The sequence below is a fragment of the Castor canadensis genome, chromosome X (genome assembly GCF_047511655.1).
Source record: "Castor canadensis chromosome X, mCasCan1.hap1v2, whole genome shotgun sequence".
In the NCBI taxonomy this organism is placed as follows: Eukaryota; Metazoa; Chordata; class Mammalia; order Rodentia; family Castoridae; genus Castor; species Castor canadensis.
In genome coordinates this window covers 36,161,537-36,183,216 of record NC_133405.1, presented here as the reverse complement: position 1 = coordinate 36,183,216, position 21,680 = coordinate 36,161,537, and the positions used below count along the sequence as shown (strand labels likewise).

The 21,680-nt window shown below is 46.5% G+C and overlaps 1 protein-coding gene across 3 annotated transcripts in view; it reads left to right on the top strand.

Moving 5' to 3' along the window:
- Nucleotides 1-3,128: 3,128 nt before the first annotated feature.
- The window catches only part of Lonrf3 (LON peptidase N-terminal domain and ring finger 3), a 32,264-nt gene continuing 13,712 nt past the window's right edge, over nt 3,129-21,680 (top strand). For 2 of the 3 annotated variants that reach the window (XR_012444469.1, XM_020157588.2), the window contains exons 1-5: nt 3,129-4,131; nt 6,850-6,968; nt 9,211-9,333; nt 15,375-15,627; nt 16,358-16,448. Coding sequence is in view for 2 of the 3 variants with exons in the window: in XM_020157588.2 (XP_020013177.2) it covers nt 3,312-4,131; nt 6,850-6,968; nt 9,211-9,333; nt 15,375-15,627; nt 16,358-16,448 (1,406 nt within the window). In the remaining variant the exon portion in view is untranslated. Of the gene's footprint in view, nt 4,132-6,849; nt 6,969-9,210; nt 9,334-13,196; nt 13,353-15,374; nt 15,628-16,357; nt 16,449-21,680 lie in introns of all 3 variants that reach the window. The other variant, XM_020157589.2, reaches the window with a different exon arrangement.

Genomic DNA, 21,680 nt, shown 5'->3' with positions numbered 1-21,680 from the left:
GCAAAATAAATAGAAGAATCTGGTCTTCCAATGGGAATATCTGAATCCAAAATAGTTGCCAACCTTCCCCTGCCCTCCTTCCAGGGGCTCTAATTATTAGATCAGGGAGGAGGAAATTTTGAGTAGGAGACTTTTGAGTTGATCCACAAATGTATATCAAGGTAATATTTGTCTAACTTTAATAAGAAAGAAAACCACTGTGTCAAGTTTTCTAGAATTCAGTAGAAACCCATTTGGTGCTGTGCCACACACAGTGCTGATTACAATGCAACACAGTGGAAAACTCCCTGTGGATTCTGACTAGTGGCTAGGTGGTGCCTTCTGCACCAGCACACCTTGTATCACCCTGACAGCTATTAACAGTCTTGATCAAGTTCATGGCCAGCCTCTCGCACGTGCAACTGCCAAGAGAGGCTGCCTGGAGATCACATCTCTTTTCCATGCCTACAGGACTGTGACCTCACCTTCTCATTTTCCCTGTTACCAACAGATTAAGGTGGGAAAATGAACCCAGGGGGTGCTCCCTTGCCAAGGTGGTCCAAGGAGCAAGGATATCCCAGATCTGTATCTAGAAGACAATATTGAGTAATAAACATCCATTTTTTAGACATGTCAAAAGGATAAAGCTCTTATGAATTAAGGTTTTCATCATTTATTCATGGTCTTTCATATAAATGTCCTTGCCTGCCCTACAGCCTGTCCCTTCTCACAGATGCCAGAAGGGGTAGGCAGATAATTAGTGGCGGGGATCCCATTTAACAGCAGGGGAAACTGAGGGGTGAAAGGAGCCCTCAGACAGCAAGTCACCAGAGGCTCCAGCTTCTTCCCCGTTGCCTGTCACAGCCACCTCTTCTACCACTTGGCCAGTCCCTTGACTGACTTCCCTATGTTCAAAACCTAGCTCAGGCATGACTCTGGCAGAGGACAGCCTTCTAGTCGGCCCTGTCCTGCCACTTCTGCTGGTGACTTCAATCTCCAACACCAGCCACCACGCACTTCATCTGGAATAGTTGTTTATATTTAAGTAGTTGAGTTAGCATCCTGAAATCTGGTTTTAGAATCAAGGCCACTCAAGGTTAGGGCTGAAGGGAACCTTGGAGATCAGGAGATGCTAAATCCTGAAGGAGTTGCCCAATGTCTCATAGCAAGTCATGACAAAGCCAGGGCTTCAAACCAAGTTTTCCTGTTTCTCATGCCTTCCTGGCTATATACTGAGTTTCTCTGTTTCTTTCTTGGTCTCTTCTTTTTTGTATTACTGGATGGTAATTGTATAAAGTGGTTTCATTGTTGATATTTCCATACATGCATATAGTGTAATTTGATCACATTCACCCCCTCTATTACTCTTATCCCTCCTACTTCCTTCCCTTTTCTAGTTTTAAAGGATTTCATTAGGTTATTTCCATACACGTATGTATATTACAAGTATATTACATACATGTATGAAAGGTTATCTCCCAATAACCTTCTCCTCTCCCCTCTACTCTCTTCTTTGGTCTATGTGCTGCTTCCTTTTCCCCCATCACTCTCTCCCTGTCCTGCCTTACCAGAGAGAGGTTCTAGGGCTTGCTGCATAGTACCTGTTCTCTGGGACCTTGGTGTTGGCTCTAGGTGGCATTAATGATGTAAAGAGACAGACCCTGGATGAATTTGGGGGTCCCCAACTCTGAAGTATTTCTTAATGACAACCAAGATCATCCTTGTCATTTGTTCAGAAGTGAAAATGAGGGTCTCAGAGTTTAGGTGATATGCCTAAGGTCACCCAGTTAAGATGTGGCTACAGCTGAAACCACCAACTTCAGGTTTTCAGCCCCTGGGGCAGTGCTCTGCTCCAACTCCTGCTCCTAGAACTGCCCAGGACCCGCAGGCTCTGGAGGGGAGGCTGGGTGAGTCCAGACCCTGTCCCCCTCCCTGAAACAGCGCAACTGGTCTTAGGAAGTGAGTTATTCAGCTAAGGTCTCCTAGGCTGTCTGCTGATTTGTGCGTGTTGCTCCTGTCTGAAATGTGGGGTAGGCAGGAGGCAAAACAGTCTGTGCGGCTGGCCACAAGTCTGCCCGTCTAAAAATGTACGAGGTAGCCTCGAGGCCGCCTGGCCATTGTGAACCAGGCACCGCAGCTTGTGCCTAGGTGTCCCCTCCCACGCAGCCACGCCACCCCACTGTGACGCTCGCTGTCAAAATTCTCCCTTGGCCTTTGGGCTTTGCCTGGATTGCGGACTTTCTCCTGAGTAGCGCTGCTCTTGGCTCCTGTCTTTCGCCTGCCACTCTCCCACGCCCCCAGAGTGCCCACCGGACCCACCCAGCAGGCCCAGTTCTTCTGGCCGCACCCATCCGGCTGGTGGCTCTGCGGGCCGACGGGTCTCCAGCTGGGCGCCGGCTGCCCGCCCCAGCGCTGGTTCCGGTGTTGGGGCGGCGGTGGGGGTGGGGGGAGAAGGAGAAGGGCAAACCGGGAGCCTTCCCCTGGTCCAAGTCAGAAAGCACATCTCTGCGTGTTCCTTGCTTCCCAGCAAGAGCTCTGCCCAACTTCTGTGCCCGCCAGACCAACTGCTCCCAGGCACTTCCTGCGCGGGAGACCAAAATCCCGCGGGAAACCGCACTCACAGCCTTCGTGCGCTCTGCGAAGAAAGCCGGGAGCCACAGTGGGGCTCCTAGGGCTCTCTAGTGAGGACTTCTCGGATGTGGCTATCAACTCTCGTCCTTCAAAGAGCGCAGCCGTTGCCGCCTGGAGGGAGAGCCATGGCCGTCCAGCAAACCCTGTGCACCGCGCCCCCAGATATCAGCCTCTCCAGGGCGGGGCGGGGGGCGGTAGCAAGCGGCTGGCAGAGGGGACCTGTTTGCTGGCCAGTTTGGAGGTGGGATGGGGTTGGCTTTGGAGACGGAAAAGCCTGAGAGAGGAGGTTGAGTTCCTCTCCCTCTTCTAAAAATGACTCAAGTTGCGAGTCGGAAATAAGGCAGTATGTAAACACAAACAACCTCAAAAAGAAGCCAAGAAAAGCGAAGCCAAAAGAAGCAAGCGCAACACTGTTACAAAACTGTCTGGTTTTGTAACAATTTCCCCGCCGCTGGCCAATGAGCAGCGTGGTGGCGCGTCACGTGGTGACGTTTTATATAACACTTTGCTGAGACAAGACAGTTATTAGGCGGCGCGGGGCAGCCGGCATGGAGCTCGCGGAGGCGCGGCAGAGCTCAGTGCCGGGCGGCACGGTGACCGGGACAGCCCCGATTCCTTCCAGGCGCCACCCCTTGCTCCGTGTTCCCGGTCCCTAGACGCCTCTTCCTCGCGCTGGTCCCTCTCTCTCTCTCTTTCTCTCTATGGATTCATTTCAGACTGAACAGATGTTGTGCTTGCCCGCAGGGCTCGGCCACAACAACTTGGAGCTGGCGGAGCCAGCGGAGCGGGCGGCATCGGCAGCAGGAGTAGACTCGGGCGCCCACCCGGAGGCGACTGCGGAGAGCCCCGAACCTCTACAGAGGCGGGAGCTGGAACAAGAGCAGCCTCCCAGGACCTCGCTGCCGCCGGAATGCAAAGTTCTACTCACACAGGCCGGTGCCTTGGCATCTGGGGGGCGCCTTCGGGAAGCCCTCGAGGTGTACAGACAGCTCTCTGCGCGGCAGCAGCTGGTGGCCGAGCAGCTGGAGCAGCTGGTGCGCTGCCTGGCAGAGAGAGTCCCGCAAAATGAGGCGCTGGCGCCCGCGTCCTCCGACCTGAGTAGCGAAGCAAGCTGCACTGTGGCAGTGGAAGAGGCAGGGGCTGCCATGGCCACCGAGGTGTGGGATGGCTTTAAGTGCCGAAAGTGTCAAGGATTTCTATCAGATCCCGTGTCCTTGGCGTGCGGACACACCTTTTGTAAACTGTGCTTGGAACGTGGGCGGGCAGCCGATCGGCGCTGTGCGCTGTGTGGGGTCAAACTCTCCACGTTGATGGTGGCCGCTGGACGAGCGCGCGGGGCCCGGCGGGCTGGGCAGCAGGCGCCCCCGCCGTTGCGGGTCAACGTGGTGCTCAGCGGCCTCCTCGGCAAGTTGTTCCCGGGCCCGGCGCGGGCGTCGCAACTCCGGCACGAGGGCAACCGGCTGTACCGCGAGCGCCAGGTGGAGGCGGCGCTGCTCAAGTACAATGAGGCAGTGAAGCTGGGTGAGACTCTCAGCGCCCCCGGGGCCAGGGGGAGCTTGGTCACGACGCGAGGGGGCGGGAGAATGAACTGGGCTGGGAGATGGGGGATGGACCAGGGCAGAGGAGGGGGGTGGGGGGACCGCGATGGAACATGGCCTGCCCAGGGCAGAGCGGGGGGGGGGGGGAATTTCTGGAACTTTGTCCTTCACACTTTAGCTTTCTCCTGGGTCTCTGCCTCTGCTGCTTTTGGTTTTTTCTTCATCTCCTGTTAGTTTGGGGGAGTTCTGGGTATCTCAGTCTCTGTTTCTGTCCATGTCACCTTTTTACCTCTGTCCCTTTTTCACTCTTTGCATCTTTGTCAGTCTTTTTATCTTGCGAGGTGTCACCCTCTCTATTTCTCTGCCTCTCCTTCCTCCCTGCATGTCCGGACTCCCTCTTACACCTGCCGGCATCTTCCCTGCCAGGAGAGGAACTTCGCACCCTTCCCGCACTCGCGCCGGGTCTCCCTGGCTCTTGCCAGGCGGAGATGTCCGGTCGGCGCCTGCGTCTGGCGCTCCCGCCTCTGGGAGTTGTCCCTTCCGGGGCCGCGGCTCCCTGTGGGGTGGGTCCGGCCTGGAATTAGGTCAGGAGAGCACTGGTTGCATAAGGGCCGCGAGCGGCCCGGGCCGGGCGGCCCCTCCTCCGCGCGGGCGGGCGGGATTGTGTAACGGCTGAGGTAACCGAAGTGGGCCACGCTCGCCTCGCCTCGCCTCGCCTCGCCTCGCCTCGCCTCGCCTCGGAAACCATCCCGCCAGCGGGTGCGGGGAGGGGGAGAGGGAGGGGAGCGCTCGCGCCCCGCTGCCCTGTGACTCATTGTCGCCGCTTCCTATCACACGATCCTTGGCTGAAATAGATGCCCCTCCCCGCTACCGCCAGCAGGCAGCCTGTACCGTCCGTCGCCTCAAACCCCTTAACCCGGCCAGCCCAGCTCGGGATCCCTGAGGAAGCATGAGAGGGCATCCTGCTTCCAAGGTGGGCTTTGCAACTTCACGGGCAGCGTGGGCAGTCCCACACCTCTAGCTGGATTGGAGTCCCCGAGTTCTCGGGGGACCTGCTTGCTCCTGTCCCTCCCCCACTCCTGGACCCAGGAAGTGGCCTCTGAGCCGCCGGCCCTTATTGCCCCGTTCGAGCCTGCTGCCAGCAGCTCTGCTGGCCGGTGGGGCGCGGTGGCCGGTGAAGCATGCCAGGGAGGAGGCAACAGGGCCAGGTAGACAGGGCTCAGGGATCCGAGGGTGCCCTGGACCTGGCTCTGCCAGGGGGGAGGGGAGGAAGTGGGCTGCAGGCTCCATGTGTCCAATCCCCACTCACGCCTGCGACAAGTTATGAAGGACGGAGCGGACCAGGAACTGACTGGGCAAGGGTAGCTTTGAGGGAAAGAAAGACCCCAGCCCTCCCGCATATACACACACCCTATCTGCATGCAGACAGTGCAGGCTGGGAGCTGCCACTGGGCTGGCGTGTGCTACAGAAGAGAAGCAAAAGAAAGACTGTCAACTCTTTGCTAAAGTCTGAAGAGCAAATAGCAGGCACCCAAGCAAGCCCTCAGCACTCTCCTGGGGGGCGGGGGCGGGGGCGGGGGTCAAAGCCTACTGCCCGCAACAGAAGGTGGAGCCCAGCGCCTGGGGAAGAACCGGGCATCAATGAAACAGGGGAAAGCCATTAAATTACAGCTCTCTAAGGGTAGGCCATTTCTTTAGTCATTCCCCAAGGGCCAGCCAAGAAAGCCTTTTCTTGGCCGCCTCCTCCATTTTTGCTGCCATCACTTTGCCCTGGACAGTCTTCCCTGCACTTTTGTTAATCTACTCACAGCAGTCAGGGTAAAAAAAAAAGTGTCAAGACCAGCTTCCGCCTCTCCAAGAGGAAAAGGGACTTCTTCAGATGGCTATTGTCTCATTATCCTAAGTACTGTACCCGTCCTCAATAAAAGGAACCTGTCTCCATCCCAGCTTCAAAGTCTGAACAGTTAGCAATGACTCCAACCAGCTAACTGTGTGACCTTGAGCAGATGCCTTCTCTTCTCTGGCTTTGATTTCCCCAACTGAAAAATGGATTGGTGGAACCAGATGATCTATAAAGGCCTGTCCGGGCCTAGCAAATAGTGATTCTGTGATTCTGAACATTGGTGCAACTCAGTCTCACTTATTCTTAGAAGCCTTGTCCAGGTTCATTCACATTTGGCCACCTGTAATGGGAATAAAGGATCTTGTAAATACACTTCCATCTCCTTCAGGGAAGCTTCATTCAGATGTGCTGGGCTTTTAGAGAGAAATGCTAGCAATTACCAGTCATGCCACCTAGAAGACTAAAGTGGAACTGCCTTGCTGGAGGTTAGGATAGGGCTTACATCTAGCTACCTCTGTCTTTTTCTTCCCTGGACTCACTCAGAAGCTAGTCTTCCAGGATTTTCTCTAGGTCAAAGTTTCTAATGCACCTTAAATACCACAAGACCTCTAAGGAACTGCTTGAGAGAGGGGACAAAAACGGTTTCTTTGCAGTTGGGGAAGCTCCGACATAGAATAGCTGGGGATGTGAAAGGCAGGATGATACCAGGACTGGAAATGGAGCTTAGCCCTTTGGATCCCCAGTAGAAAAATCTTCAGTGGTGTGTCTTTGCTCAAGATCCATCCTCATCCAGGACTTATCACGTGCTTGTGCTGGGGGCCATTAATTGGGGCTTTTTTTGTGTTCTCTTTTTGGCAGCTCCAAATGACCACTTGCTTTATAGCAATCGTTCTCAAATTTATTTCACCTTGGAGTCTCATGAAGATGCACTGCATGATGCAGAAATAGCATGTAAACTCCGCCCAATGGGTTTTAAGGTGAGTGTGGGATAGGAGGGATGGGAAGGGTTATGCTGGAGGCAGGTAGGGCAGGAAGGGCTGCCTCCCTGGGGGAAGGGATGCTAGGGCTCAAAAGGAGCAGGGAGGGTGACTTTCTAAAGGAGCCAGAGGGTAGGGAGCACACCTGGTAAAGGGTGATTCAAATCAGCAAGGGAACTGGATTCTTCCCTAGCTCTGTCTTCAACTGGGGACTTGCAGAGCAGCCTGGGCTTTGTGACTCTCCAAATCCAGAATTGGGAGCCAGAATATGTGGGCTTATGTGCCAGCTCTGCTACTTTTACTATTTGTGTGGCCTTGGGCAAAATTACTTAACCTCATCTCCTAATCTGTAAAAATACTGATATTGAAAGCACCTACTAAATAGGGTTGTTGCAAGGATTATCTGAGCTGGTGTAGGGAAGATGTTTAGAACAGTGCCCAGCATGTAGTATTATGTCCTTGCTGTCACCTCCAACACCACCATCACATCATCATTACCTTTATCATTTCCAGAGAGTAGGAAGAAGAGGGTGAGAGAAGTACTGCTGGCCTGGCCCTGGGGACTTCTACTGATAGCCGAGTGTCTCAGGAGCTTGGCCAACTTTCCTTGAAGAGAGATCCCCACACCCACAATGGTTGTGCCATTTCAAGTCTTTAATGTGTCCCTTGACCTGCCAGTATCCCCAAACATCTAGGTCACATAGGAGGGCTAGGAAAAAGGATAGGAAGGCATCTCTCAGGATGCCTGATACAATACGTCACTTTCTACATCTCTGCCTGGCCTCATAACTGTCCTCTACCACATGGCAATGTTTTGTTTAGAAGATTAGATTTAAGCCTGGGCTCTACTACTTGCAAGCAAAGTGACCATGGAGAAGTGACTTCACTCTTTGAACCCCAAGTGTCCTTATTTATAAAATGAAGCTATTGCTATCTGCCCTGATTGCCTCAAAGGGATGTATAAGGATCCCAAGTGAGCATGGACAAGAGAACATTTTGCGAGATGGAAAGCAACTTATCCAAAACCAGGGCCATGATGGTTTATCTGAATCTCATGGGGCCAGATGTTCTCTGATTCCAGAATGTTTCTGGTTTTAGAAAGACAATAATAATAAGTGAGCTCCGGGACAGTATCACAATCACACTAATTAATCAACCATCTCTGTAGCATATCACATGAAAATTCACACTAAGTAGGACAAATCCTTTACAACACTTTACATCAGTTTAGGCCAGATTTTGTCACCAAATGAATTTTGATGCCAAGCTTGTGAAAATATTGGATTATCAAAAACTTTTGCCTCCAGGAATTTCAGATCAAGCATTATGGACCTGCTACCATCTTGAGGACCTGGGGGTGTCTCAGAAGGTCTTCTGGGAACAGGTTCCCCAGCCCTCAAAGCACACACTAGTTCCAGAACTTTTCCCTCTGCGTAAACATCCTCCTTTATCGTGATGCAGTGACCACCAAGCTGACCACTAAAAGGGGATACCAAGGATGTTCCCATCCAGATGCTTACTGAAGGGAGCTTGTCCTAGGTGGGGCTTGGGATATGCCCTAAGGCAGAACTTGGACTAGCACCCGTTTACCCTTTCTTGGCCAACCTACACTTCCCTATCCTCCTGCCTCAGGCCTGTACACTCTGCATTAATGTCAGGGTGAACGTGTGTGTTCTTTCATGAGAAAGTCTGCTTTGTGGGGAAGAATGTTCTGGGTGTCTTGAAGCCACAGTTCCAGTTCCATTTGCAACTAGCAAACTTTGAACTCTTAGAGGGGTCATGCTCCTTCTTTTGCAAAATGGTCACCAAGTCTAGGTGCCTTCTCAAGCTACTCCTGTCAACTAGGTCTCTGCTTACAAGCCATTACAGAGGAAGACATACTTGGATAGGCCCTGAAAGCTGTGTTAGTATATGGTCAAATGGGGCTTCTGGCTATGTTTGTCATGCCTCATACAATGGTGGGTGAGAGGGCAAAGTGTGGTGCACTGGTTAAGAATATAGGCTTTGGTGTATTCAGCTCCAGGTTCAAATCCATCTTCCACATTTTGCCAGCTGTATGACTTTGGGCAAGTTACTTTTCTGGATCTCAGTTTTGTCTTCTTTAAAATGGGATTCAGAAAAGTTGTCCACATTTTAGGGCTGAAGATGAAAGAGTCACACAATAGTGACTGCTCAGTAAGTACTCAGTAATGGTTATTAATAGTAGCAGCATTAAGAAGGTGATTAAGATGTTTTCTTCTAGGCACACTTCAGAAAAGCACAAGCCTTGGCCACCTTAGGCAAGGTGGAAGAAGCCCTGAGAGAGTTTATCTACTGCGTATCCCTTGACGGAAAGAATGAGAGAGCAAGATGGGAAGCACAAAGGGTGAGTTGGAATGACATCAGGCCCGGTCGTCTAGTGGACCCCCACTTCTCTGTTTTCTCTGGGGAGGCGAATGAGGACGCTGCCCTCCCTGGCATTTGGAGTCTTCCAGGTTTAGGGGATGGGAGGAATACAACACAGTCAATTGATTGCTCAGAAACGCTGTTCTTCTGGTGTGTGCAATCAGATTGCACAGTTCCTGCATTTTGTATGGGCCTGTGAGGAATGCTTTAACTCAGGGTCTACGTTGTCTGTGGAATATAAAACCAAACAAAAGCAAATACCTTAACCTGGAGATGGAGGCTCGCTCAGGAGATTCTGACTGTTAATGAGAAATCTGGGGTGTGAAGCTGCCTGCAGCTGTATAATTTTTCTTTGGCTGAATTACAGTTTCATCAGCCACACAGGCTGGTCAACTCCTAGGAAGGGATGTTGATGGTCTCCTCTTCCCCTGTCATATGCAGAACCCTAACCTTCACCTCCTTTGTTAGAAATGAAACACACTCTCACAAAGGCAAGGCAGAGACCACTACAATATAATCCAAATAGTCATTCCAAATCTTGGATCCCAGGAAAATGTGGTTGTGACAAAAAATTGCATGAAATACTAAAAGTATGATTGAAGGATCACACACCCTCAGTTCATGAACTTTGTTGTTTTTTGTTTTGCAATTTATTCTCCTGGTGTCTGGCTAATTGGCCTGGAAGTTGGATGCTGACAGGTCTGTGGTTGTGTCTACTCTCTTGTGCCCCATTCTCCTACTCACAATCAGGCCACAAGTCCTTCTGTCCCTGTATGGTTTGGCAGTACAGTGGATGAAGAAAGTGAGCAAGAGACAGGACTGGTTTCTGAAGGCTCTTGAAAGGAATCTTTAGCAAAATCAATAAATTTGATGGAAGCTGGGCTGTGGATTTTATGCCTCTAACGGAGAATTTCCTGTCTGGGAAGTTGCTTTGACTTGTTTTGGGTGTGTGGACAAGGTTTTCTTGAGAGGAGCATGAGTCAGGAAGAATTTCTTCAAGCTGTGGATCCTTCCCCAAATCTGAAATGCATCCTATGGTGTATTAACATTTCTTGAGCATTTCCTGTATTAGGGGCTTGAAGAAGAGATAATTGAATTCCCACTACTTCTCTCTGAGGGTACCGGTATTTATCCCCATGTTGCAAATAAGAAAGATGAGGAAGCTTATTCTTGGTGACTTTTCTGAGGTCACACCCCTAGTGACTGATTAGAAAACATTCAAACTTGGACTGCTTCCAAAGTCTGCCCTCTTCACTACTCCTACTTTCTGCTATCCCAGGAGGACATGTCAGAGTCTGAGCACTTACTGATGGGGCTGGGTAAGCAGTAACAGTGGAACTATCAAATTCTTGGATGGAAAGAACTTGACTTTGGGAACAGGATATACAAAGCCTGCAAGAGGCAGGTCTTGGTCTCAAGATGAATGGTTTCTTTACCTCTCTTTTTTCCTTCCCCAGTTGGCCCAAGGTTCTGGTATCATCAGTTGGACTGACCTCTCTCTCCAGTTTGCTTTTATAGATGGGCTGTTGCCATTTCCACACCTATCTGATAGGATGAGAAGCAAGGCATTGTGTGAAGCTCTGGAGACCCAAAGAGGCATAAATTTCTCAAGGAACTTACAATTTTATGTTTGCTAATATTAATGCCAGACAATACAAGTGAGCATGTGCCTGCAATGAGTGTTATAGAGTTCTGAAGTTAGCATAAGAATTTAGAGGCAAATTTCTGCTGAGTGTGATGAGGCTGTAGCAGCCATTTAAGAACTCTGAGGGGCCTCAGCTTTACTTATTCACTGGACTGTTCTACTTTCAGGGCTAAAGATTTCACAAAAATGGTCCAGTTTCACTTGGCATTAATAAGCAGCCTTAGAACTCACAGCCCTGTGTTTCTTTTTAGTGTTTGTTTTTACCTCGGATTCTTTTTTCTTTCCTTCTTGACCTAGTTGGGTCTTTCTAAGGCTGAAGCTGCAGTGGAATTGACTTTCATTCATGTGGAATGATTATGCTCACTGAGAGTTGACCCCAACTTTTGTTTTCCAAAGCCATTGAGAAGGCCTAGAGAGAGATCTTAGGTAGCAAAGTGAAGAAGGGAACTGCTGCTATTATTTCTGCCTTGTTTCCTTTGATTTCTCGCCTTGGCCTCCTTTTCTCTGCTGCCACCCTGTGCCCTTTCATCCTTGTACCTTGGAATGCTATGTAGCCCCTGAAGAACACCGTGTTCCTTTGAGGAGACTGCTTCAGAAGTGGGTTGGTCCTGTTGGGCCCCTCGGTAGGGCTCCTGGGGCACAGGTGCCTCTGAAAGCTGGTATTTATGGCCTTTGAAACTGTGAGTGTCTCCCCATCTCACTCCTTTCCCAGCTTATACCCAGGGAATGGGTTTTCCAGAGCTGAAAAGAAACATTGAGATCTGTCTAAGAACTTTGGACCTGAATGCTAGACTTTTCTTTGGGCTCTGGAAAGAATAACTGTCTTAATTCAATTCCATTCAGTGTGGTATATATTAGGCATCTGTTTTGTGCCCTTCAGAGCTAGCCATCTGTCAGGAGAGAAAAACTTATTTCTGTGACACAATTCCAGGACAACATAAGATGGTGTAGTTTAAGATGTTGTATTATGGTCTGTAGAAAACATGAAAGGGCAGGTACGATCAGAGAGATGGGAGTAGTAAGGGAAGGAGCTGAGATTTTGAAGGCTGAGCAGGGTTTGGCTTCATGGTAAGTGCTGGCATCCAAAGGGACAGTGTGAAGAAACTGATGGGGGCCAGCAAGAGAATAAATCAAACTGGAGTGTGGTGTTCTGTCAAATTCGCTTAATCAGTTAATACCCTGACTGTGTAGCCTGAACAAGGGTTTGGGCACCTTTAGCAGGTCTCAAAGTCTGCAAGGGCTGCTAGGTACAAACACTTGAATATGTTTTAGAAGCTCAGTGACCTGCTTTCCTTGTGTTATATATTATATACCATACATATGTATCACGTGTAATATGATATCATATACATCACAGATGATATGTACATATATGTATATATTCCCTGCTGGTACAGGAGAGAATTAAAGCAAGAATGTTGACAGCTAATGGTGCAGCCCTCACTTGAATGCATATCTTTGAATCCCAGTCCATTATGCTTCTTCTCATCTACCCTCCCATCATGTCCAATTGCAAGCAAAACCAGCAATAGGCTGGAAACTGCCTGCCCTGGGTACTTGAACTTTATCTAACATTTTCTGGAAAGAGAAGGTCCAAATGGGGGAAGGATGGAAGAAGAGGGAGGAAGTTTGAGTTCTGCTTTCCTAACACTTCACTGCTCAGGTCCCTGGCAGGAGTGATGGTGGGGGTGGGGAGGAGAAAGAAAAGAAGCAGTGAGGAACTTAGGAGACCTTTGTAGGCTTCTGTCCACTGGGCAGTTATGGATATGACTCCAGGTTCCTGACAACTGAGGTTTTTCTCCTGACTTCACCACTCTGTGTCTTTTCTTTCAGATGAGTTTTTAAATGCCACCGCAAATATTTCTGCAGCATGATAGCATCAGAGTGGTGGCTCTTAACTTTGGCTAGGTAACAGAGGTAGCTATAGTGCCTTCTCAAAACCCGGATTTCTGGGCCACACTTCAGCCCTCCAGAGACAGGAGTGGGAATGAGGAACCTGGCTTTTTCATAAGCTCCTCAGGTGATTCCGATGCACACTGAAGCAGAGACCCCTGCCCTGCTATGTCCAGGGACACTGGTCCAAGGCTTCCTCCCTGGAATTTTGCCCTATAAGCTGTGCCCCCATCCTTCTGCCCTTCCCCCTTCACCTGAGCACCTGTAGAAACTTAAGTAGTGAAGTCTTCTGTTTTATGTCACAGCTTCTCCTTAGTTTCTTTTCACCATCAGTCCCGGGGGATTCTCAGGAACACCCTCCCGATATCCTGAAGCTGTTGGCACCTCACCCTAGATTAAAGGAACACGTAGAGTCAATGGCTACTGAAGGCACCAGCCATAATCTACCAAAGTTGTCACAGGTAAAACTCGATTCACCCAGCTTGCTTGTGACGCTTCATTTGGCTGTTTTGTGGGCAAACACAGGGAGTGAGCCCAACTTTTCCTATTTTAGTTCCTGAAAAAGAAAAAAATGGAGTCAGTAGTGACTGTGTTCTTTGCTAAAAGGTTATTTCTTAAAGACACAACTGTGAGTTTCAGGCATGGTCCCAAAGTTTATTCTTTATTACATTTATTTTTTAGTCTTGGTCAGATCCAGTCAAAGAGAGATTTGATACAATGACAAAGGGATTGACCCTCTTCCCCTGGAGCTACACACTATGGATGGGCTTATTGGCTCCAGCTCTGGGGCAGAGTCTGGGAATAGTGTGACTGCCCTCTTTTCCTGCTTTTTGCTTGCGCTAGCTTACTGACCTTTGAGCATCAGCTGAGATCCTTGTGGAACAACTCTATTTGATCCCCAAATGGAGATAATTTCATATTCCTGCACTATACCTTACACATCAGTAGTCACCCTATCATATTTGTAGCAGTGAAGAAGAAAGAGATGTGGAAAGAGTGTTGAATTGAAGTTTTTGGGAGAAAGATAAATATTTGTGCCTTTCTTTGAAAATAAGGGAATAGAACACAGAGAGATGGACTCCAGGTGCTGGCTTTTCTAGCACAGGCTAAGTGGGCAGAAGCTGGGGCTCAGAAGCCCAGACTCAAAGGCAGAGTTTAGCACTGACTACCTGGGCACCTTTGGGCAGCAGTTTCCCTTTCATTTGTGCCTGATGTTCTTCACCTATATGTAAGCCATAGATACTCAATTTTCCCAGTTTCTGTCCCTACTGTGGAGAAGGAATAAAATGCAGGCATGCCTGTCTTTTCTTACTGGCAGAACTTGGAGTATGTCCTGAAATCAGAGAGCCCCCAGTGGTCATTATTTCATGAGCGAGAATGGTAATAGTGAATGAACCCAAGTGCCTGAACTTCTACATGTTCTTATTCTGAAATGTAGGAAAATAGCACACCTGGCTCTCTAATTGAGTCAGCTAGAGAACAGGGCATAGATTTCCACCCCAGCTGTGCTTTGCAAGGCAGTGTACACCTGTTTGGACAATGCCTTGGGGTCAGAGAAAGTGAAGAGTTTAATATTTCTATAGTCCAGAAGAAAACCTGAACTTTCCAGAATAGAGACTGAGAAAGCCCACTCCTTTTACTCCTCGCCTCAACATTGTCTTATAACTGTATATCCCTTTTTTGACGTGTGTCTACCAAGTTTTGGTAGGGGTTGGAGGAAAAGCAACAAGATGAGCGTTTTGACCTGTGGACTATAGATTTAGATTGTAGAAAGGTTCTCCGGGTAAATCTGCATAAACACTTCATCGGATTTATTTCTAGATTCGTTTTTGAATATCCTCCTCAAAGAAATTCTTTAAAAAGCAAGAGATGATAGCAATCATTTTGCCAAATGATTTTGCCTCTTTTCCTGGACTTTTCACCCAAATCTAATCAAGGTTTTCCCTTGTCTGTTTGATCAGTGTAACATAGACATATAGAGCATGAGGTGATTTGGCAGCCCTGCAGACAGACCTGGGCCAAAGCCTTACCAAAAGTCTTTTTGAAGCTGGAATTTGAGGATTGCAGATGGCTATGAATGGCAGTGAGGGTGAGAGGAAGTATTAAGTGACAGGAGCTACCCTTACTGCATGCCTTAAAGTGGTTACTGGGAAATGATTCCGATAGGAGGGCGAGTGGGGTTTCCCTTGCATTTCCCTCCCTCCCACTGCGCAGGGAGTATTTCTTCCTCCACGCCTGTTGTCCTTGCCTAGAGAAGTTTCCTTACTCCACTCAAGCTGGGCATGCCTGTGTCACAGATGCCGTGCTGACCGGAAGTAGGAAATAAGCCTCATGACTGCCCCTTAGTTGAGCTATTTGCCCACTAAGTGATCAGGAGTAAGGATCAGTGCTATGTTGTTTTTTCTTTTCCCCTCTGGGGAAGAACATCAGAGGACAATCTTGTTCCTAAGTAGATTCTGATGTTTGGCTCTTTCTTCCTCTAGGAAAATCCAGAGCTCCCGCATTGTTCTAGTCAGGAGGAAGCAGCAGCCATGGGAGACAGGAGCAGCCAGGTGAACGCAGCTGAAGTAAAGGTAGATGATCAACAAGATAACACGAAAGGCCAGGAAGAAGAAGAGGAGGAGAAGCTGAATGCTGCCTCCATCAAGACTGGTAAACACCAGGAAAAGAAAAGGAAGCATTGCCAAATTGAACTCCAAAAAGACACCGAGGTGCCTAATAAAGCCTCCAAGCAAGGTACTGATTCTATCCTAGGAGAAAATGGCTTGGAGCAGATGACTGGGCTTACGGATATATGCCAGTTACCTGAGGGCTCCTCTGGCTCCAGGTCCAGCTTTGGCATTTCCCAGATATGTGACCTTGGGGGTGCTGTGAGGTTTCTGGGAGATCACACGTGATGCCTAGTACACTGTAAGCACTTGAAGATGATTATCAAGGAAAGCCAAGGTCAAGCACAGTATCAAGTAATGACATCTCATGTCTTTGACAGTGTCACTTCCTTCCAGGTCAACTTCTTCTGCCCTCATCCCTGTTCCAAGAATGTAGGACAGGAGAAGTGTGATCAGGCCTCACTCAGTCGTATCCTGAGAAGCAGCAGCTGCAGCTTCATATCTTTCCAAGAGAGGTTGGCAGTGCCAAGTTTCAGTCCCAGCTTTGAAGACCTGGCTCAATTCATGAAGCTGCTGCTGCTTTTGCTGTTGAGTGAAGTGCCCAGTACATTAGAGTAATTCCCCAGAGCTCTTGGGCTTTCATTTCTCTGTCTATGGGGGCTGCTGGAAAACTCTGGGAGCTACTACAGGGAAGCACATTCTCAGTGGCTCAGGTAACCACTAAATAAACCTAGGGAGGTGGCTAGAGTGGCAAATTGAAAAACAGGTTTTTTGTCTTTTTCTTTTTTTTGTCTCAGAAGCATTATCTGTGAAGCCAAAGTTGGTTCAGTTCTGACTTGTTGCTCTCTAAATCACAGATCTTCCCCCAGAGCAGGGGGACAAGCCTGCTCTCAGTATTCCGCTTGCATCTTTTGACGCATCTGACCTCGAATGCTCCCTATGTATGAGGTATGTGACATGTGCTATCGGTGCCTGATATTTCCTCCTCTCTGGTATCTGAATCTTTCTGCTTGTGACCTGCTACTCAGTGGCTAGCACTAAAAAAGAATGGTTCTAATGAAATGAGAGTCACAACATTGTCATGTGGGTCACCTTGTATCCCCTGCTTACAGACTGCATCCTTGATTCCTGACTTGGAAAGATCTGGAAAATGGCACGGAAATGGTCTACTCATAGGTCACAAACTGATGGCTCTCAAGTTGGCTGTGTCTTTTGTTTGACCCTCATTGGGTTTGTTTTTGTTAAATGTTAATGTTCTGAGGCAGGACATACACTTTCCAGTTGGTCGTGATCCTACCCTCACCCATCACTGAGGCTTACATTTGCATTATTTTTCTGGGCCCTGTAGATATTTAAGCTATACTATTTAAGATATTGTGACCCTAGATGTAAGCTTAGCTACTTGATCAAGAGCTCAAAGCTCAAGGGTTAATGTCAATGCCACAGGCCTGCTCTTTGGAAGCCAAGTAGAGGGCCTAACTAGCTTGTGTTTTATGCTGTGCCATGAACAGCAGTTAGTTGTAGATGTGAGACATTTGGTCAAGGACTTCTTCTCCAACTAGTGTCACATCATCTCTACTTTCTCAGCTTTCTGGAGAGACAGATTATTCATATTCCCCCACTACAAAAAAAGAAAGACACTGTGATCATGGTCTCAGTAACATAAAATTAAAAAAAAATTACTTTCATTTGTTTCATTTCACAGCTGTGGCTTAGTGGCTAAGAGAAAGTTCTCCAAAGTCAGAGTTTAAAACCTGGGTCTTTTTGTTTACGGATTGTTTGTCCTAGAGCAAGTGACACTCTCTGCCACCATTTTCTCATCAATATAATAGAGAACAGTAGACTCTACTTCATAGGGTTGTTGCAATTTATCAAGAAAATCTGATTAGTACCTAGAATAGTGCCTGCAATATAGTGAGCACTCAATAAATGTTAAATATTTTTCCCTCCTAGACCACAGGTTCTTAACGTCAGGTCAACAGACCCCTGAGGAGGTTCTGTGTATGGCTTCTACTAGATGTAGAAATTCACCAAATTCCGTTTGTGTGTGTGTGTGTGTGTGTGTGTGTGTGTGTGTTTCTAAGACAAAGGTCAATAGCTTTCAGTAGATTCTCAAATATGGCTGCTTTCCAGAACAGCATTAAAAGGAGGTGAGTTATTTGCCCCCAAACTTTTTAAGATGGTTGGCTAACAAGAAGAGATGTCAAGAAGAGTCCTTTGGTCTACCACACAGTGGATGCAGCCAGCACAGTCCCCTGAGATGTTTGCCTCCTCCTTACAAATACATATTCCTCTCTTGTCAATCGCATGCTTTTGTATTCTGAATGATCTTTCTTGTCATATGAATAAGACTAGGGCCACTATTACCTGAAATGTGGACTTTTGCTTTCTCTTAGAAAAATTATAGTTGGGACTATAGTAGAGTACTAGCCTAGCACATGTGACACACTGGGTTCAATCTCCAGCACTGCAAAATAATGGTAATGATAATAAATAAATAAATCTATGTGGTCAGATTTGTTCAGAAGCTTGGGCACACCTGATAATGAACAGTTCAACAGATGGAACGTAGAAGCAGTCTAAGCAAGCCTTGTGTATACTGTCAGGAGTTTATTTAGGTAGAGTGGACCAGGTTGGGAGGGGCTATATAAGCAGCTCCTTTTCACTTCCCTCTCCCCTCACAACAGAGTTGCATGCAGATCATGCCAAAGGCAAGGTATGAGACAGAGAAGCCCCACTTCCAGGCTGAGAAATGGCCCCTGAGGCTACTACACCATCACCTCCACTGCTATGGCACTAAGCCCATGGTGTGACCTGCAAAGTAGACTTAACTTAGGTTGCTCAGAAAGAGCAGGTCTTTGTTGTTTTACCCTCCTTAACACTCTTCCAGCATCCAGATGACACAAAATCAAACATACAGACTCATCCTGTTTGTTTTTCTCTGTAGACACCAGAATCCTGAAGTTGAACTCTTGTTCCTCTTCCTCTACTTTCTCTCTTTCATCTCATCACGGATCTCAGCAGGGGGGTTTGAAAAAGGATTAGAAATTTGGTCCAAGAACTAAACACCAAGAGGATAAGAACCCCTTCTAGTTTGCACACTCTGAATTTAAAAACTATTATTTTCCTTACCCTGTCTCCCTGATCTAAGTGAAATTTCCACCCCCAAATGCATCTTTGCCCAGAGTAGCAGTTGTATAAGCTTCTGAGTTATAGTCAGACTCACTGCTATATGGTCATAAGAAACCTTTTGCCAAGTCTAGAGAGCCTTTTTGATCTGAGGTTCTTACAACTGCAGCCCTTGGCCAGAAGTTAGACCTCAGATTTTGACAGAGGTTATTTCATATGTGTATATTAGCTTGAATTCTTTCAGGCTTAAAAAGTTTATTTTTCTGCCTCTAATGTTTTTCTTCTTTTTATTATGGTTATAATTACTTTGAGATTCTGTTATTACCTTCACTTGTCTTTGGGGGACAGGGTCTAAGAGTAGAGACTGTCTCCAACAGTCTGCTGGGCCATGAAATTGCACATTTGTACCATCTGTGCAAGTTTCTAGGCTTAAATCTAGTCCTATGGTGTTGCATTGGTAAAAAGACAAGTTAGACCGTGAATTTGTATATTCTGATTCCAGAAAGAAAATCAGGAGTGGGTCATAAGTTTCATAGGGATAGGGTAGAAAGAGTTAATGTGTCCCAGTCTCCTGTACTAAGTTGGGAGACTTCTGCTGAGGGAAGTTGCCCCTAACTGTAATACCTCAGAACCCTATCCCACAATCCCGAATGGCTGAAAATTCTCTTGATACTTACCTGTAATGGATACTCTAACCATTAGGGCTACCTCTTGGGGGTGATAAGGACATTTTGAGATGTGAAGTGAGAATGTTTGATATTTGAACCAGTTACCTAATGGCCCAGTGACCTTATTGTCAATTGAAAGAAGCAGCTTTCTTTTTTAACCTAGTTTTAGCTACTCAAGTCACTGGGTGCAAGGTAGTCAGTTCATTCTTCTTTCTCCCTTTCCCTCTCCCTCCTGCCTCTTCTCCTTCCTTCTTTGCTCTCCTTTAATAGCAAAAGAACACAATACAAGGATGTAACTGGTGGGGAAAGATAGCTCTTTCCAGATAAGCTGAAATTTTTATCTGGGCTGACATCTAACTGAAAGCATTTATTATTGTCATTGTTTACTCCATCCCAGTGAAAATGTAAAATGCTTTCTTCTGAGAAAATCTTGCCCTGCTTTGATTTGCAAATGCTTCCCTGAAATGTTTCCTGAAATCCTTACTTGAAGTGGTAAATAAAAGGGAGAGGAATTCTAGTACACATCTTTATAGGTAAAGATCTCTCTGTGGCTGTTTCTTTCTAAAGAGTGGGGGAAGGACAGAGAGAGAGACCAAGAGGGAAGGAGGAAAGTGTGTATCTACATGTAGATGGATGGCATCTATTTGTGATAGATATAGTCAACATGGTCAACATGGTGTCATAGGAAGATTGGGGAGTCAGATTTGATTTCCTATCCCAAACTTTCTGCTTACCTACTAGCTTTGTGACCTTGGGCAAGTTATTTAACCTGTTTAAGTTTTAATTTCCTCACGAGTACAATTGTGCTAGTCATAATTACCATCTATTCAAATAGTTTATCTGAAAAACAGTATTGCCCACATCCAGAAACATGAGAAATATTCTGCTACTTTGCATAGCCTGTGAAGAGTAGCAGAAGAGCCCTGAATATAGAAGTGAATTGAGCCTTGAAAAGTGATGTATTCTAAGCATCTGAACCTTGACTTAACTCAAAGCAATAATTATGCTGCATCTATGACTATGTTTGCCTGTTACCTCTCATTGAGAGACATTTTAATCGTTCTTACTAAGAAAGTATTGTGTCTGTGTACGTTCCACTCATCTGCCCGCTAAAAGTCAGTATTTATAGCTACATCTTTGCTAATTTATTTAGTTTTATTGTATTTTGATATATTTAGGTATTTGGTATTTTAATAGAATACATTTTTAAATGAACAATAGCCCATTCATGAGGTTCTCAGGAAAAAATAGTTTTATGTATTGGTTGTAGATTCATCAATCATCTTCTTCATTAATTAGCTTATTAAATAATGTACAAAATTGTTTAGATGCATAGGATTCAAGTTACTAAGGCAAATAACCTATTCTGGTTTGCTGCTCTGCTGATTTGGTCACCACAGTGGTTCCCAAATCAGTCCATAAATCACACTTGTGAAACACGTTTTGAATTGTGAAATATTACAGAGTACATTAAATATAGTGTGTTCTCTTAACAAAATATTGTAACGAAGATGCTTATGTAACCCTTCAGTTAAAGAAATAAGATATCACCGGGATCCCAGAAGCTGCCCATATGCCCCCTTTCAATTAGGACCGCACCCATCCTAGCCCCAAACCACTATCTTGACTTCTTCTGTCTTACTTCTCTTTATAGTTTCACCAGCTATGTATGCTTCTCTCCATGGTAAAGTATAGTTTTGACTAATTTTTTAAAAAATTATACAAATTAAATTATCCAGAATGTTTTCCTTCAGTCTGGTTTCTTTTACTCAGAAAGATGCATATGAACTTTGTTCATTTCAATTATTGCTTAGGATCCCATTGTATGACTCTATCACAATTTCTTTATTATTTACCTATTATAGGTGGATGTTTGGGTTGGCTCTAGTTTGTAGATAATATGGACAACATTTATATGAACACTGTCTTTACATACACCGCTGTTTGCCTATTTTCTATTGGGTTCTCTTTTTCTTACAGACTTGCAGGAGCTTTAGGTATGTTCTAGATGCAAGTCTTTTGTTAATCATATGTGTTGCAGATACTTTCTCCTACTATATGGCTTTCCTATTTGCTCTTTTAGTGACATCTTTTGATGAACTTAAAATTTCTCAACTTTAATGCAGTCAAAATTACCAATCTTTTCATTCACAGTTGGCATTTCTTTGTGTTTTGTTAATTTTTTACCTTGATGTCCTAAAGTTATTCTTCCATTTTATCTTCTGAAAGCTATATTGTTTTGCTGTTCACATTTATTTTTACAACTCACATGGAATTGATTTTTACATGTAATGTGACAGATGATCCAATTTCATTTCCCCGGATAGCCAATATAGTATTTATTGAGCATGCTCTATATGTATTAAAAATCCTACCTGAACCC